The 17,395-nt window shown below is 34.7% G+C and overlaps 2 protein-coding genes across 4 annotated transcripts in view; one reads left to right on the top strand and one right to left on the bottom strand.

Moving 5' to 3' along the window:
* The window catches only part of TTC14 (tetratricopeptide repeat domain 14), a 33,411-nt gene that overhangs the window by 7,068 nt on the left and 8,948 nt on the right, over positions 1 to 17,395 (top strand). The window contains exons 11-12 of one of the 3 annotated variants that reach the window (XM_060011080.1): positions 686 to 795; positions 1,615 to 1,991. In XM_060011080.1, the coding sequence (XP_059867063.1) occupies positions 686 to 795; positions 1,615 to 1,991 (487 nt within the window). Of the gene's footprint in view, positions 1 to 685; positions 796 to 1,614; positions 2,567 to 17,395 lie in introns of those variants that run through there. The other 2 variants (XM_060011079.1, XM_060011078.1) reach the window with 2 other exon arrangements.
* The window catches only part of CCDC39 (coiled-coil domain 39 molecular ruler complex subunit), a 45,670-nt gene continuing 33,666 nt past the window's right edge, over positions 5,392 to 17,395 (bottom strand). The window contains exons 14-20 of the mRNA XM_060011077.1: positions 13,659 to 13,782; positions 9,298 to 9,457; positions 8,770 to 8,876; positions 7,944 to 8,084; positions 7,618 to 7,797; positions 7,395 to 7,480; positions 5,392 to 6,298 (exon numbers count right to left, since the gene is read on the bottom strand). Coding sequence (XP_059867060.1) covers positions 6,145 to 6,298; positions 7,395 to 7,480; positions 7,618 to 7,797; positions 7,944 to 8,084; positions 8,770 to 8,876; positions 9,298 to 9,457; positions 13,659 to 13,782 — 952 coding nt within the window. The 3' untranslated portion in view covers positions 5,392 to 6,144. The remainder of the gene's footprint in view (positions 6,299 to 7,394; positions 7,481 to 7,617; positions 7,798 to 7,943; positions 8,085 to 8,769; positions 8,877 to 9,297; positions 9,458 to 13,658; positions 13,783 to 17,395) is intronic.

Genomic DNA, 17,395 nt, shown 5'->3' with positions numbered 1-17,395 from the left:
CTTGTAGTGAGCTTTCCTGGTGGTTACAGAATTCAGTATTGTTACTGTAATTGAGCCAATTTTAAAAAACCTTTTTGAGAAATATTTTAAACTGTCTTTTCCTGTAATACTGATGATGATGTTTTCTCATGCATTTTCTTCTGAATTGGACCATTGCTGCTGTGTCTGTGACATCTGGTGCTGCTCATCCCCATCCTCAAACTGGAAAATGATTTCTTATATAATCATGCATCCAACTGGGCTGTGCTATTTTTTAAATGGTTTGTATTTGAACATGGTGATTTCCCCCTCAATTCATCTTAATGGAATTTCTTTATTTGAATTTTATTTATAAAATTTGTGTCCTGTTTAAATTTTTAATGTTTTTTAATAATTTTTCATGTATTTTATTTTTTCCCTTTCTTGCTCTCTGGGTCATGGGTTTCGATGCAATGGCTTCCCCTTTTTTCATGGAATACCAACTGCAATTGGTCCTCAATACTGTTCTGGCTGTTCCAATGATTAATGCCAAACACCTGTGTGATTAATTTTTATATGTTAAAAATATTTGTTTAATGCTGGATATATGGTGATTTGGGTATACCACATTTGGTTTCTGGTTGGGGGGTTGGTCTTTTGAAAACTGGGTTTTATATGTTCTGCTATTTTTAACGTGTGGTTTTTTCCGATATCTGGGTTGTAAAAGAAATCTTTGGAATTAAGAGAAAAACAAGCTGAAAAGGAAGAAAAGCAGAAAACAAGGAAAATAGAAACAAGTGCAGAAAAGTTACGTAAGCTTTTAAAAGAGGAGAAAAGGTAAACTATGATATTCAGTATTCTTAAACTTAAAGCAAGTACTGAGTTGAACCAAAGTGCCATATGGGAGGTAAAGTAAGTAAAACATAAAAGTGTTTCAAGTTGTAATCAATGATTCTTAACAAGTATGTATACCATAAATTTTTCTATAAAAGAGATAAAGCAAAGTGGAATGGAAGGCTAGAATTCTGCAAAAAAAAAAGAAAAATTTAATCTTAGAATTAAAATATGTAAGTCATTTTAATTATCTGTATTTTAGGGAGAAATTTTTTAGAACCAGAGCAGTAATTTTCAACTGGGAGCGGTTTTGTCCCCCAGAGGACATTTTTGGTTGTCATAACTGGTAGAGTGCTGTTGGCATCTAGAGGGTAGAGGTCAGGGATGCTGCTAAACTTTCTACAATGATGTAGGATTCCCCCACCACCACCCTACCCTCCCAGCAAAGAATTATTTGGCCAAAAATGTTAATAGTACTGAGGTGGAAAAACTATTAACTAGAGGTAGCCAAATATAAAACCTCAATTCTCTCCTTTATGTATTCATATGGTCTTAAATTTTTAAGGTAATATGGGAAATGTCACTGTGTCTTTCAGAAATGATGGATTTGCTTACAGTGACAACTGTCTACACAAGTATTTTTTTCCAAAAGTCATGACATGGTAAAATTGGATCTTGTGGTAGCTAGGATTATTATTATAATTCCTTATCTAAGCCACAACTTTTATGAAAATCTTTAGAATAAAATAGAACTAAAATCTTTATGGATAATTAAACACTTTTATACTCAACATATCTGATGAGTTAACTACATTTTTTTAGGCTAAAGAAAAAAAGAAGAAAATCAACTTCTTCCTCTTCAAGTGTTTCTTCTGCTGATGAATCAGTTTCTTCTTCTTCATCCTCTTCCTCTTCTGGTCACAAAAGGCATAAGAAACATAAGAGGAATCGCTCAGAGTCTTCTCGAAGTTCCAAAAGGCATTCAGCTAAGGCATCCTCAAATCAGGTAGATCAGAATAAGAAAGATGAGTGCTTCCCAGTTCCAGCCAATACTTCAGCATCTTTTCTTAACCAAAAACAAGAAGTGGAAAAACTACTGGAAAAGCAGGATAGGTTACCATATCAAAAGAAACAGGTAAAAGAAAAAGATAGATGCCCTCTTTCTTCATCTTCAGTTGAAATTCCGGATGATTTTGGAGGTAGGTCTGAAGATCCAAGAGATTTTTATAATAGCTATAAAACTCAGACAGGTAGTAGCAAAACAGAAAAGCCACATAAATCAGAAAGACATTTTTCCAGTAGAAGAGATTCCTCAGATTCCTTCTATAGGAATTCAGAGGACAAGATAAAAATTTATGGTTATAGAAGATTTGAGAAAGATACAGAAGGAAGAAAAGAACATTATAGAAGGTGGGAGCCAGGTTCCATGAGATATTCCACTTCACCAGCAAGCTCAGACTACTCTTGGAAGTCAGTTGAAAAATATAAAAAATACACTTATTCTGGATCACGTGATTTCAGTAGACATGAGCAAAGATATCAATTAAATAAAAATCAAGGAGAATATGAAAGAGAGGGTAATTATGAGGAGGATATTAAAACAGAGGTTCCAGAAGAGGGACTGAGTAGCAAAGAGCATTCAGAAAGTGGAGTTAAAAAAAATTTACCTCAAAATTTACTCAATATATTTAATCAGATAGCTGCATTTGAGAAAGAAAAAGGAAATAAGCCAAAAAATTAATATGCCAAGGGGATCAGCACCATTAACACTAAAGGCTTTTAATAAAAGGTTTTGGTCTTTTAGTAATAACAGTCCAGTGCAGAAATATCTGCTCCTGCAGTTATTTTATTTGTAGAGACTACAGAAATCAAGTGCTTTTTATAGCGATCCTCAAAGTATTTGTTTCAGTTGTAGGTCCCCTTTTCATAGCTTGATTTTTTTCAGGCTTTTCTTGTGTATGTTTATGTACAGTTATTTCTTACTCTGATGATTTAAACTTCTTCACCTGAAGATAACACTCTCAAAGTATTGTTTCTTCATTGTATTATGGTGTGTGAGAATTTCTTGGGTCCACCTTATCCTGCTGTTTGAGAGAATATTAAATTTGTGCAGTGAACACTTGGATCGTTTTTATGAAAACTTATTTCATTCTCTCCTCTGTTAAATTAAAAGCTCTTGACTTTTGAAACAAATATATTTGAATGTTTCATAAGTACCATTTTATATTCATTTTTAAATATTAAGTTTTTTGCATAACTTTTATCTTAAAATGGTAGATTATCTGTCTTGTCTAATTGACCTCTAAACCCTGATTTAATTAAAATGGTTTATGTATCAGCTGTTTAACAGGTACCTTAGGAATAAAGCCATGAAAGTTGACTAGGGGCCCATTTTACTTACTTCTCGTTTTCTCCCCCCTTCTTGCTAGCAATATAGCACTAAGAAATTTCTTTAAATATTGGCAAGACCTTAAGAGACTACATTCCAGGCAAAAATAGATCAGAGTAGGAAAGAGTTCTTCTAGCAAAAACAGCAGTGGCAAGTGAAACACACTATAAATCTGGTCTTCCACTACGGGAAAGGAAGTTAGGGAACTGTCCTAGTATTGCAAATGTCCAGTTGGGAAGGCACTGGGCCTGTTTCTGAATAGCCTAGAGCTGGCCTGCATTTCTGCTTTTCTTCCTTAACACCTCTCCTCTGATACCTCCTTTCTTAGAGTCTGAATAAATGACTAGGCTGACAGAGCCTGGGCTTAGAATAAATTTCAGCAACTAGAGCTGAAGAAGGAATGGACTTGGATCGTAAGGATCCTCCTCGAATTATTGAAAACAGTATAAATAGGGATAGAGATAGATATAAATAGAAGTCATAGGTGTTTATAATGGGCTTTAGAATCTTTCCAACTCATGATGACACTGGATGGGTGGGTTGGAGGGTAGTGAGTATCCATCTACAAAGGTCTAAGTGACAGAGAATGATAGAGGAAGAAGACAGTCCTTGTTCTGTCTTGGAGTTTCTGCCAACAGTAAAATACCAAAAGTTAGTATAACTGGATGTGTACTATTTGTGACCTTCAGACTTCAGTGATGGGAGCCTAATGAAAAAGCTAAAATTTGTTTTGCAATGGAACAGAAAAAGAAACTCTGGTCAAAAACAATAGGTAATGGCAGTAGAAATCAGTCAGTCACTTGGGCATTAGTCTTTGCACCAAGAAATTTATCTGAAAAGAGTCCCTAGTTCTTTCCGTGTATTAATAGTTCCGGTATCATCCCTATGTAATCCTACATAGTGGTGTTTTTAGAGTGGAAACTCTTGACATACTACGCCTTGACCTTTAGGAATTGCTAGCACAGCTTCAGGATTTTACACACACTTTATTTAATAAAATCTCTTTGAGCATCACTATCAACCAGCATTGTCATTTTCCAAAGTGTTTTTATGGCTTAATGTTACATTCAGTTACAAAAAATTAGGTTAGTATCTTATACAACAGCCTGCCTGAATTTAGAAATTCCATCTTCCCCAAAGCTTCTTTCCTGGGATATATTAAGCAGATTATATAAGACAATTTATAAGGATATATTCAGGAAACCCATCACAGAAAAAAAATATATTATTGGAGATTTACTTGTGAAGAATCCCTAGTGGTATCTTCAGCACTTTTTTTCCCTGAACATTATATGTCTATAGTTTGTACGTACCCAGGCAGTATCTTGGTTTGCATAAGTAGATGACTTTCTAACACAGCAGGTGAATGTTAGGATAACTCTAGATTTGGAGATAATAGGGTTGATCCCTTGTTTCACCATTTAACATTATTACACTGAACTTGGAACTATTACTTTATTTAAGAGTTAAATGTAGACTTGCATGCTGGCTTGAGAACCTAACCATTCCACAAATACTGTGCTAGGCTTTGGTTGGTGACTCAATAATAGGTAGAAGTTACTGTGCAATTCCAATGTATCAGGCCCTGTGCACTTTGTATATATTATCTGATTATTTCAATAAACTTTTGATATAGATAACTCTTACTGTCTTTATATTACAAATGAGGAAAAAAGCATAAAGTAACTTTCCCAAGGTCAGAGAACTAGTAAGATACAATTCCTGCCTTCATAGAATACAGTGTTTAATATTTCAACTTCCAAGTAATTTACAAAGTAAAAAAGGGCAGAGAATGAGAACTCTGAACATTTGAAGTGACCATAAGATCAATCAGTTTTTAGATCTTATAAATCTCACTTAGCAGAACAGTGTTTTATGAAACAATATTCAGCTTTTTACCCATCTTATTCATTGGACTTGGCTATGCCTTTTGCTGGCTATTACTAAAAATGATAATAAAATATTCTAGTGATCAGGAGAAACCACTACTGCCTTTCAGAAGGAATTGCAAGTGACAGTTCTAAACAATGACAATTGTCTGTATAACAAATATTTTTTTCCAAGGTTTAAAGGAGACAATACTCATTTAGGTTCATAGATCCTGATAAATTTATTTGAAAACCAGTTTTATAACATCATAGTCATACTTCAGGAGTTCAAACTGTTGGGCACATGTTATGATAAAGTATTGACTGAAATAACATTCTTAATCTGGTAGTCTACCTTCACTGCAAATTTATGGAATTCCTATTGCAAATCTAATTACGCTTAGCTTTCTTTAAATTGTTTATTAAATCAAGGAAATCTTGAAAACACATTCTTGGTTGTATCTTGAGAGCAAAATCTTTAATGTGTTTGACTTCTTTCAAGATTAGAATGGACTACTTCCTAGAAATTTAAGCTGCACTTTTATTGATACAGTGGTTCTCTTTCCTATCAGTTGTTTTCTTGGTGGGGGGAGGGGAGAGGTAATGCCATTTTTTGACTAAAAATTTTTTAATTATACTAAAGGAAGAAGCTAACAGTTTTCTTCCCCCAAAGTCTGGGAAGTATGTTTCTTTTAATAAAACCTAAATTCAGGATCTTCCAGGGTAAAAGAGATATAACAAACAAAATAACAGTGGAAAATATCATAACCCTATGCTTGTATAACACATATCCTTGTTAAGAATCTGTTCTTACTGCTTTCCTTCTATGTGAAAAAAAATAGTAGGCAAAAAGCTAAGAAAATTAAACATTTCTTTGGCTTATTTGGACCCAAATAGCTTGACTTTTTTTTAACAGTTTTTATATTTTCCACTGGATAAAACTTTTGTCTGGTCATATTGTATTTCTAACACTATTTCAGTAGGCCTGTATATCAGTATAAGGCACCCAAAAGCATAGAGTGGGATATACTATTTTTAAATTATGAGATTTTTGGTTTTGTGTTTACAATTTGTTCAAAAGAGAGATTAAAATGTTTATTTGCTGCTCTTTTTGCTTTTACCATTACTGGAGCCACTGCTAGCACTAGGTGGTCTAGAAGTGCTGCCAGTTAGTGAAGAGGCTGGGAAGTTCAGCTCTAATACTTTAATTGAAGTCTGAGAAGCAGAAGTACTTGTACTCTTAGATGACCTAGAATAAAACCAGAATTACTGTAACTTAATTCAAAATTTTTATTTTAGTAGAGACCCCCTCATTAATGGCAAAAGATGCCATAATCCCACAAGTAATTAAAGAGATCAAAAAAGATATACTATTAATAGTGCTAATAATTTTAAAAGCATCACCATTAGTAATATCAAGAAATTAGTTTAGAAAGGAAAAGCTGATAAAGTTTCAAACCAGTAGAAAAATAGTTCAACAAATATATTTCTATTGATACATGAAAAATGTTTTCAACTATAACCAATTTAGAGATAAAATCATTAGGTATTAAAAGTTTGCAAAAATCATTAAACAAAAGGTAACAAAAACAGGCATGGGAAGTTGGGTGCTGGCAAGAGTAATTAATATGATAGGTTATATAATTTAAACCAAAAAGAAAGTGAAGGGCCTATTGACAGGATAAAGTGGTGGTAACTATCCATACAACTGTAAATACTAAGATTTTTAAATATATATTTTTATGAAAGTACTGGGATGTTCAAGTGGCTGCTCACCGTGTTTACATAGAAAGTGTTTTTGTTTTGTTTTACTTAAGCACTGTCTTAGGAAATCCTTTCATGACATCTCTTCGCAGAGTAATGAAAAGTAATATGGCTGCTGTGTTGACAAAATGTCTACTTGATGATAGAATTCTGTATAAAACTAAACTGCAGAAGTAAAGAATAATTTCCTTTTTAGCAAAATTAAGCAGCATAAATAAAATTCTGACTCCTGAAGATTTTACAATGGATTTTAATAATAAGTCTGTACAACCAAGTTGCCCTTTTATGGTTTAATAAATTCTCCCCATACTCAGGGATGACCATGCTAAATGTACCCTCCAAAATCTCACCCTGCTTTATCCTACTGAGATAGCTGCTAGTCACAAAGCACTTATGCCAAAATGAAAATAACACCAGAAGTCAGAAGGAAAGAGTCCTGCCCTGCTGGCTGTTTTCTGTATATGTGACACTGACACATGCCATAGCTGTAGCATGTGGAAGTAGCTGAGTTCACTTAGGATGGAAGCTGTGAGAGTTGTAGGTAAGTAAGTAAGGAGACGGTGTTTTCTCCTTCCACTTACCTTGCTGATACCAGTGAAGTCTGGGAAGGAGATCTAGAACTGTGACGACTCCCTTTAGTACTAGCCGTAGGTAGTGCTAAACCACTCTGGAAGGATAGTCAATAGCAGTCAGTACCACTGCATTTTAGAATATTTTTCATTAGACTTCACTTTATGATGAATACCATAAATTTTTTTGTGAAATGTTTAAGAAATATATTTAACTAGAAGATACTCTTATTACCTGTTGAAAGTATGTTTGAAGGATAATACCAATCTCAGCATTTTCTTCTGTGATATCAACTAACATTTCATCAATGATCTTGTGAAGCTGTTTCACTTCACGAAGTTTGATGTCTTGTTCTTCTAGTGTTTCATCTTTCGTGTCTTTCAAAAGACGGATTTCCTTGATGAGTTTTGCACACTGTTGGTCAACAGTAGTCAGTTATTATTTAAACCTGTTTTCTAGAACTTAATATTTTTTAATGGGTGAAGGAGGATTTGGGGTTACCATTTGGAACTCCAAAAAAATATAAATATGACAGGTCAGTTTTTAAAAGTTATCAATACCTGTTTAGTTACTCTCTCTAATTTTGGCTTCTGCTCCTCAGTTTCTTTCCTTAGTTGAAGTGTGTAAGCTTGCTTCTCTGATATTTTTTCTTTGACATTATTTGTTAAATGTTCTATAACTGCTAAAGTATTTTCCATGCTCTGCAGGAAATAAAGGTATTAACATACTTACTGGTTAGGATCAGAAATAACTTTTATAACTTGCCAAGTATTCATTTAATTTCGATTCATTTATTTTTGTGTACAATGTACATTCTGTTGGTAGATAATAAGTATAATGGCTTTATGGATTAAGTTTTATATATAATTACACTGGAAAGTATTTTTATGGTATTTGGGAGAAAAATAAACAATTCAAACAATGACTGTTGAAAGCATACAATTTTCAAAGATTCCTAATTATCATATCACCTGTTCCTTCAACTTTATTAGTCAAAAAAAAATCTAAATGTTTATAGAGCCTGCTTATTACCAAGCATGTTGTTTTCTTATCTTTCAGACTTTTAAGGAACAATCTTTAAGGTGATATTAAAGGATTTAAGTGAAATAAAGTTCATTAAATAAAAGGTTAGTGGATAGATCATAATTAGCTAGCTCTGATTCATCAGCTAATCAACAAGTAATTGTCAGGAGTCTAACCTACACTTTAGCACTGGGATTTTAACTAATTTAGTTAATACTTTGATCACTTATTTTTTTTCTCATTTAAATGAGACATCTCTCACTATCTAATTCTCTAAAAAATTGTCTTTGTACAAGATAACAAGAAAGAATAATGATAGTTAACTTTTACTAAGGTCTTATTACTAAAGCCTGTAGAATTTACCTGGATATCTTCCTGTAGTTCTCTGATTTGTCTTTGTTTGTATCTGTGTTTTTCATCAACAGCTCTCTTTTGTTCTTCTAGTTGAATTTTTACCTCATACTCAGCACCTAGAATTTAAAGAATTTTTGCTCTAAATTTTTAACATGCTGTGTAGAAAGCAAGCTTAAAGTCTTACATAAGTTAAACTTTTAACTTTTTTTTATGAAAGGTTAAATTCCTTATGTCTAGTTGTTGAAAAACAGGACATGAAATAACTATTTTTATTTTGTCAGCATAGAGCAGCCAATATGCTGTTCTCTTCAGATTTGAAATTAATTCCCTAGAGAAGTGATATGCCATATCACTAGAAGTAATAATGGAAATAACACCTTAGCACTTATTTTAAAGGAGGGGGATTAGTTTTTCCAGCTGAATCAAACATGATACACTTTTGTTTTCCTTGTCTCATAGTGTTCCTCTTTTTAAGGTAAATAATTCTACAGCTTTCATTGCATGTATATTTTTAAAGTTTTAATAATTCCCACATACTAGATGGAGTCACTTTCTTAAAAGATTGTTTGTACTTGTTGTTGCAGCTGTTCAGCACTTGCAAGGTGTTTCCTAGAGCATAGATTTCTTTTTCAGCTTTGTTGATCTTAGCATCCAAACTGTCACCTTCCCTTTGAAGTTCTTCTTTTTCTTGAGCAGCCTATGAAAAATGGAATAGATTGGTTAAAAGTATCATGGGGGAGAATGTCTGTTTTCAGGGCAGGAAATAGTTAACTCACAACAATACCAATTTGCTGTGGGGCCTACATGCAGCACCAAGCATTTATTTCTTGCACCTGATTTAAAGTAAAAGACCAAATCCTCAAGGCCTTCCAAATATAGCACATAGGCTACAAAAGCATGATGGCAGTGTAGTAACCAACCAAAGCTTAGATGAAAACTCTCCAACAAAAATGAACGAAAAGTTAAGCAGGTATAAACTTTACTGAGAAGAGAAATAAGGTTAGCTAGAAGCGGTTTCAAACTAGATATTAAATAAAAAGAATGTATGTTTCTCACCTGAAAGCGGCTTGGCACACTTTCTCATTTTAAGTCTTAGTGGTAAAAGAGGTGAACAAAGTACACCCATAAAGTGTCATATTTTTTTAAAGGAAAAATACTGCATGATCCTACTTATATGAGGTACCTAGAGTAGTCAGATTCACAAAAACAAAGTAGGTTGGTGGTTGCCAGGAGTTTTGGAGAGGGAGAAATGGGGAGTTATTGTTTAATGGGTACAGTTTCAGTTTTGAAAGATAAAAAAATTTCTGGGGATGGCTCTTGTGTTGACTGCACAACAATATGAATATACTTAGTACCACTGAACTGTACACTTAAAAATTATTAAAACAGCAAATTTTATGTATAATCACATTTTTAAAAGTTTTAATTAGATAACTGTGATAAATATGGCTAGAAAAAATGAAGTCTGTAAATTGCTGAAAACCAAAAATTCCTCAGTGAGTGAACATACTCAGTGACTTTTTCCAGCTTAACTGTCACTGGGCTAAGCCTTCTAGAGTTGTACCCAAACAGTTCCAAAGAACTGCAATTAAGGGTTGAGAGGGATAGCATGCATATATATTTAAAAGTGCCCCCATGAAAAGATGCTCAGCATCGCTAATCATTAGAGAAATGCAAATCAGAACTACAGTGAGGTACCACCTCACACCAGTCAGAATGGCCATCATCAAAAAGTCTAAAAATAACAAATGCTAGAGGGGGTTTGAAGAAAAGGGAACTCTCCTACACTGTTGCTGGTAATGTAAATTGGTACAGCCACTATGGAGACCAGTATGGAGGTTCCTTAAAAAACTAAAAATAGAGCTACCATATGATCCAGCAATCCCACTCCTGGGCATATACCCAGACAAAACTATAATTCAAAAAGATACATGCACCCCTATGTTCATAGCAGCAGTATTCACAATAGCCAAGACATGGAAACAACCTAAGTGTCCATCAACAGATGAAAGGATAAAGAAGATGTGGTACATGTATACAATGGAATATTACTCAGCCATAAAAGAGAATAAAGCAATTTGCAACAACGTGGATGGACCTAGAGATTATCATACTAAGTGAAGTAAGTCAGAAAGGGAAAGCTAAATATCATATCACATATATGTGGAATCTAAAATATGACACAGATGAGCATATCTATGAAACAGAAACAGACCCACAGATACAGAGAACAGACTTGTGGTTGCCAAGGGGGAGGGGAGTGGGGGACGGAAGGAGTGGGAGTTTGGGATTAGCAGATGCAAACTATTACATATAGGATGGATAAACAAAGTCCTACTGTATAACACAGGGAACTATATTCAATATCCTGTGATAAACCATAATGGGAAAGAATATTTGAAAAAAAAATATATATATATAGCTGAATCACTTTGCTATACAGAAGAAATTAACACAACATTGTAAATCAACTATACTTCAATAAAATTTTAAAAAATAAAGTGCCAAAACCCATTTTTAGTCAAAATCAACTAATAATTTCATTGGTAAATTTATTCAATCCCAAGTATCTATATTTAAACCAGAATGTGGTCACTGGAATTTTTTTTGGTAATGTTTTAATTCTTAACATTTTCAGTTATTTTTTTTATTATGCTTCAAGATATGTTACACATTTTTATAGCAAATAGTACATAATAAAAAATTAAGCTTAGCAAAGAAAATAACGTTCTTAGGTAAATTACATCTAATTCTTTCAGGTTGAGTCTAGAATTAGCAAACATTTCATTCAAAATATAGTGTAGGGAGAAAGAGCTAGAATGAATCAAAACAGCTAGATTTTAGTTGTGGATTTCCTACTAGTAAGCTGAGTAACATTAAGTCATTTACTTCCCTACTCCAAGGTCAGTTTGTTTGTCAAATAAATGAGTTGAATTTGTTCATTTATACAAAATCCTGATCTAATTCCATAAATACCTTAGACTTCTAAACAGTGGTAAATAGAAAATCAGTCAGAGGTGTGCACTCCTGTAGAATCAGATAATCCCTGGAGGGCACACTAGAAAATGCCAGGTCTTTGGTATCACCATGCAGTGGCATCATTGTACACCCACTGATTGCTTTTGCCCATTTTCAGACCATGGATAATTTTTCTCAACATAAGCCAGATAGACTTTAGTTATAAAGAAAAGTTTCCATTTTACACATCTGGCACATGTGAAGTGTTATGAGTAAAACATTTAAATATGCTGACAACAAAAAGTGTGAATAACTGTGTGGCAAGCTATGGACCCTGGAGGAAAGTGAAGTATGACATCAGGAAATTAAGAAGGGCAACTGATAGCCTTGATTAATTTCACATATTCACTATAGTGGCACAGAAGGAATACTCTTCCTCATAAAATTTGCCTGTTTTCCTGAGAAGTGTATACTTCATCATCATCATCGTAACAGCAATAACAGTAATGATAGCTAATATTCACTGAGAGCTCATTTTGTTCCAGACACTGTTTAAGGGCTTTACATATATTTACTTCTTCAAACAAAAGTAACAATATTACTCTAATTTTTTAAGTGAGTAAACTAAGACCCCAAATGGTTAAATAACTTATTCAAGGTCATCTACCTAATCAGTGATAGAACCAAGGCATGGACAAAAGCACTCTAACACCAGTGCTTTTATATAACTCATCAAAGCCCTTGTTGGTAGAGAAACTTAGCTGGAATTGCAACATCTATCTACTTCCCATCATTTAACAGACTAGAGCCTACAATTCACCCCTTGGGAACCTTCAAAACCTGAGAGGAGGAAAGTCCTGTTAATAGTGGGCAGAAGCCTCACGTACTAAAGACTGATGAGTTATAAGAAGGGTTTGAGAGCTGGGACTCATTTCTCATATAGGTTGGGTGGAATTTCCTGAGGCAAAGTGGCAGACATATCACACAGTGTAGTAGGTTAGGGGCAGCCTTAAAGAAGGGCTACAGAAGGAAACTTAGAAGATTAAGTAGAAGTCCAAATGGAGGGTGCATCCACAAGGGCCATCCTCTAAAGATGTGAATTGGAGATCTCTTTCCCACTCCTATCCATGTATGATACAGGAAAAATGACCTAAAGTTACAATCTCCATTCCTTCTTTGAACTGTTTAGAGTAACTTCCCAGACCTCTCTGCAAAGGAAATCACACCTGTTCAGGGTATTTTCTACAAGGGAAAGATGAATATAGCAGTAGTCAGGAAGGAAACTGCATCCAACTCCTGATCACTTCTAAATTTCCCTTTAGGGTTACAAGGTACAGATAATCACGAGATGGCAGACAACTCTCAAAACATCAGAAAAAAACAGTAGATTCACCTGATCTGTCTCCCACCTAAAACGAAAGCAAAGGAACAGCCCTCTTCCTCTGTAGCTATCTGCCATACCAGGACAGCAATGATAAACTGGAGTGTAAGATTCAGAGGTGGTGTAGCTCTAGGTGACAATAAAGTCTAGGCTGTGGTCACATGAGTGCATGACTACAGTGAAGTAAAGCTTTGAGCCTGAGGTTTTGAACAGGTTGTCACAACATGTTAAGGACACCCAGAGTGACAGTGGGTCTTAGAGTAAAAGAGATTATGAACCTTGAATAAATCAGGGAAAAAGACATGACACAAATGATAGCAAAAAAACAGTGTCAGAGTGGTCCAGACCTCTCTTTGACCTCGTGTATAAAACTAATAATGCTTCAGTACCTCCATCTAGCAACTCATGTTTTATGACCTAATTAAGTGTAATAGCTACTGGAGTGCTATGAAATTTGAAATTTCATGGCAAAAATAAATTTGCCATTTTGGTTTTTAACAAAGAGCTAAGAAAGAATGAATACTTCATTCTATCACAACTGTAAATCCATTCAGATTACCTTTATTACGTAATAGGCCTGCGTTTTCTCCTCTTCTCCCTCAGGAGGCAGCATAACAACAGTAAGAATTTCATATCTATTCTTCAGCTTATCAATTTTACTTAGCCGCTCATGAAACTCAGCACTAGTATGAAAAAGAAAAGAAAAATTAAACACTGAAAAACAATATACTTTTAAAGGACTACTGTTCTTACAGAAGACAGTTTTCTGTTACTACTGAACTCAAACAGTTTAAATATATTCTCACATTGCAATTTTATAATTCAGTGTGAAGGGTCTCAGATTTCACCCAATTTGAAAGCTAACAAGTTAGCCTGCCACAGTTTCATGGATGCTGGCAAAAAAACACAAGATTTCTGGGTCAGAGGAAAAGGCCTTTATCACTCATGGCACACCAAGTAGCATGAGCTTCCTATTTGCATTAGTTCCCGTCACTCCCAAAGTGCCATGCAGGTGAGGAGGAGCTCAAATGGATGCTGCACATACAGCAGGTTTATGTCACAAGTGAAGAACCTCAAGCTTAGTTAATCCAAATATTTTATAATGGAAAGTAAGCAAACATACCTAACCTTTGCTGCAGAGGGAGATACTATCTCTAGCTCCCAAGGCTGCTCACTATCCAAACATCTTTTAAAAGATGGTCCAGTGCAAATCAAAACCACAATGAGATGTCACCTCACACCCATAAGAATGGCTACTATCAAAAAGAAAAAAAGAAAAAAAAAAAAACCCCCAACATAGTATTAGTGAGGAAGTGGAGAAACAGAACCTTTAAGCACTATTAGTGCGACAGTAAAATGGTGCAAATGCTATGGAAAGCATGGCAGTTCCTCAAAAACTTAGAAGAGCCATATGATCCAGCAATCCCACTTCTGGGTATATATCCTAAAGAATTTAAAGCAGGTTCTCAAAGAGATATCTGCACACCAATGTTCATATATTATTCACAAAAGCCAAGATGCGGAAGCAAGCCAAATGCCCATGGACAGACAAATGAATAAGATACATAAAATGGAATATTATTCAGCCTTAAAGAGGAAATTCTGTCACATGCTACATGGTGAACCTTGAGGACATTATGCTAAATGAAATAAACCAGTCACAAAAAGAAATACTACATGATTCCACTTATGTGAGGTATCTAAAGTAGTCAAATTCATACAGAAAGAATAGTGGCTACTAAGGGCTGGGGGAAGGGGGAAATGGGAAGGTAATATTTAATGGGTATAGAGTTTCAGTTTTACAAGATGAAAAAGTTCTGGAGATCTGTTGCTCAACAATGTGAAAATATATAACACTACTAACTGTACATTGTAAAATTGTTAAGATGGTAAATTTTATGTGTTTTTTACCAAAAAGTTTTAAAAGATAGTTTCAGTTTTATAAGATGAAAAAGTTCTGCAGATCTATTGCTCAAAAATGTGAAAATACTAACACTACTAACTGTACATTTTTAAATGGTTAAGGTGATAAATTTTCTTTTTTACCAAAAAAAAATTTTTAACATCTTTATTGGAATATAATTGCTTTACAATGTTGTGTTAGTTTCTGCTGTATAACAAAGTGAATCATCTATATGCATACATATATCCCCATCTCCCCTCCCTCTTGCGTCTCCCTCTCATCCTCCTTATCCCACCCCTCTAGGTGGTCGCAAAGCACCGAGCTGATCTCCCTGTGCTATGCAGCTGCTTCCCACTAGCTCTCTATTTTACATTTGGTAGTGTATATATCTCAACGCTACTGTCTCACTTTATCCCAGCTTACCCTTCACCAGCCCCCGTGTCCTCAAGTCCATTCTCTATGTCTGTGTCTTTATTCCTTTCCTGCCCCTAGGTTCATCAGAACCATTTTTTTTTTAGATTCCATATATATGTGTTAGCACATGGTATTTGTTCTTCTCTTTCTGACTTACTTCACTGCATGACAGACTCTAGGTCCATCCACCTCACTAAAAATAACTCAATTTCATTGCTCTTTATGGCTGAGTAATATTCCATTGTATATATGTTCCACATCTTCTATATCCATTCACCTGTCGATGGACACTTAAGTTGCTTCCATGTCCTGGCTATTGTAAATAGTGCTGCAAAGAACATTGTGGTACCTGACTCTTTTTGAATTATTGTTTTCTCAGGGTATATGCCCAGTAGTGGGATTGCTAGGTCATATGGGAGTTCTGTTTTTAGTTTTTTAAGGAACCTCCATACTGTTCTCCATAGTGGCTGTACCAATTTACATTCCCACCAACAGTGCAAGAGGGTTCCCTTTTCTCCACACCCTCTTCAGCATTTATTGTTTGTAAATTTTTGATTATGGCCATTCTGACTGGTGTGAGGTGATACCTCTTGTAGTTTTGTTTGATTTGCTCAACATCACTAATCATTTCCCTAATGATTAGTGATGTTGAGCATCTTTTCCTGTGTTTGTTGGCAATCTGTATATCTTCTTTGGAGAAATGTCTATTTAGGTCTTCTGCCCATTTTTGGATTGGGTTGTTTGTTTTTTTGATATGGAGCTGCATGAGCTGCTTGTATATTTTGGAGATTAATCCTTTGTCAGTTGCTTCGTTTGCAAATATTTTCTCCCATTCTGAGGGTTGTCTTTTCATCTTTTTTATGGTTTCCTTTGCTGTGCAAAAGATTTTAAGTTTCATTAGGTCCCATTTGTTTATTTTTGTTTTTATTTCCATTTCTCTAGGAGGTGGGTCACAAAGGATCTTGCTGTGATTTATTCATAGAGTGTTCAGCCTATGTTTTCCTCTCATAGTTTTATAGTGTCTGGCTTCACATTTAGGACTTGAATCCATTTTGAGTTTATTTCTTTGTATGGTGTTAGGAAGTGTTCTAATTTCATTCTTTTACCTGTAGCTGTCCAGTTTTCCCAGGACCACTTATTGAAAAGGCTGTCTTTCTCCATTGTATACTCTTGCCTCTTTTATCAAAGAAAAGGTGACCATATGTGCCTGGTTTTATCTCTGGGCTTTCTATCCTGTTCCATTGATCTATATTTCTGTTTTTGTACCAGTACCATACTGTCTTGATTACTGTAGCTTTGTAGTATAGTCTGAAGTCAGGGAGCCTGATTCCTCCAGCTCCGTTTTTCTTTCTCAAGATTGCTTTGGCTATTCAGGATCTTTTCTGCAATTTTTTTGTTCTAGTTCTGTGAAAAATGCCATTGGTAGTTTGATAGGGACTGCACTGAATCTGTAGATTGCTTTGGGTAGTATAGTCATTTTCACAATGTTGATTCTTCCAATCCAAGAACATGGTACATCTCTCCATGTGTTTGATCATCTCTAATTTCTTTCATCATTGTCTTACAGTTTTCTGCATACAGGTCTTTTGTCTCCTTAGGTAGCTTTATTCCTAGGTATTTTATTCTTATTGTTGCAGTGATAAATGGGAGTGTTTCCTTAATTTCTCTTTCAGATTTTTCATCATTAGTGTATAGGAATGCAAGAGATTTCTGTGTGTTAATTTTGTATCCTGGTACTCTACCAAATTCATTGATTAGCTCTAGTAGTTTTCTGGTAGCATCTTTAGGATTCTCTATGTATAGTATCATTTCATCTGCAAACAGTGACAGCTTTACTTCTTTTCTGATTTGGATTCCTTTTATTTCTTTTTCTTCTCTGATTGCTGTGGCTAAAACTTCCAAAACCATGTTGAATAATAGTGGTGAGAGTGGGCAACCTTGTCTTGTTCCTGATCTTAGACGAAATGGTTTCAGTTTTT

This window comes from Delphinus delphis, chromosome 4 (assembly GCF_949987515.2).
Source record: "Delphinus delphis chromosome 4, mDelDel1.2, whole genome shotgun sequence".
NCBI lineage: Eukaryota > Metazoa > Chordata > Mammalia > Artiodactyla > Delphinidae > Delphinus > Delphinus delphis.
The sequence above is the reverse complement of the archived record's forward strand: the minus strand, read 5'-3'. Positions and strand labels throughout refer to the sequence as shown.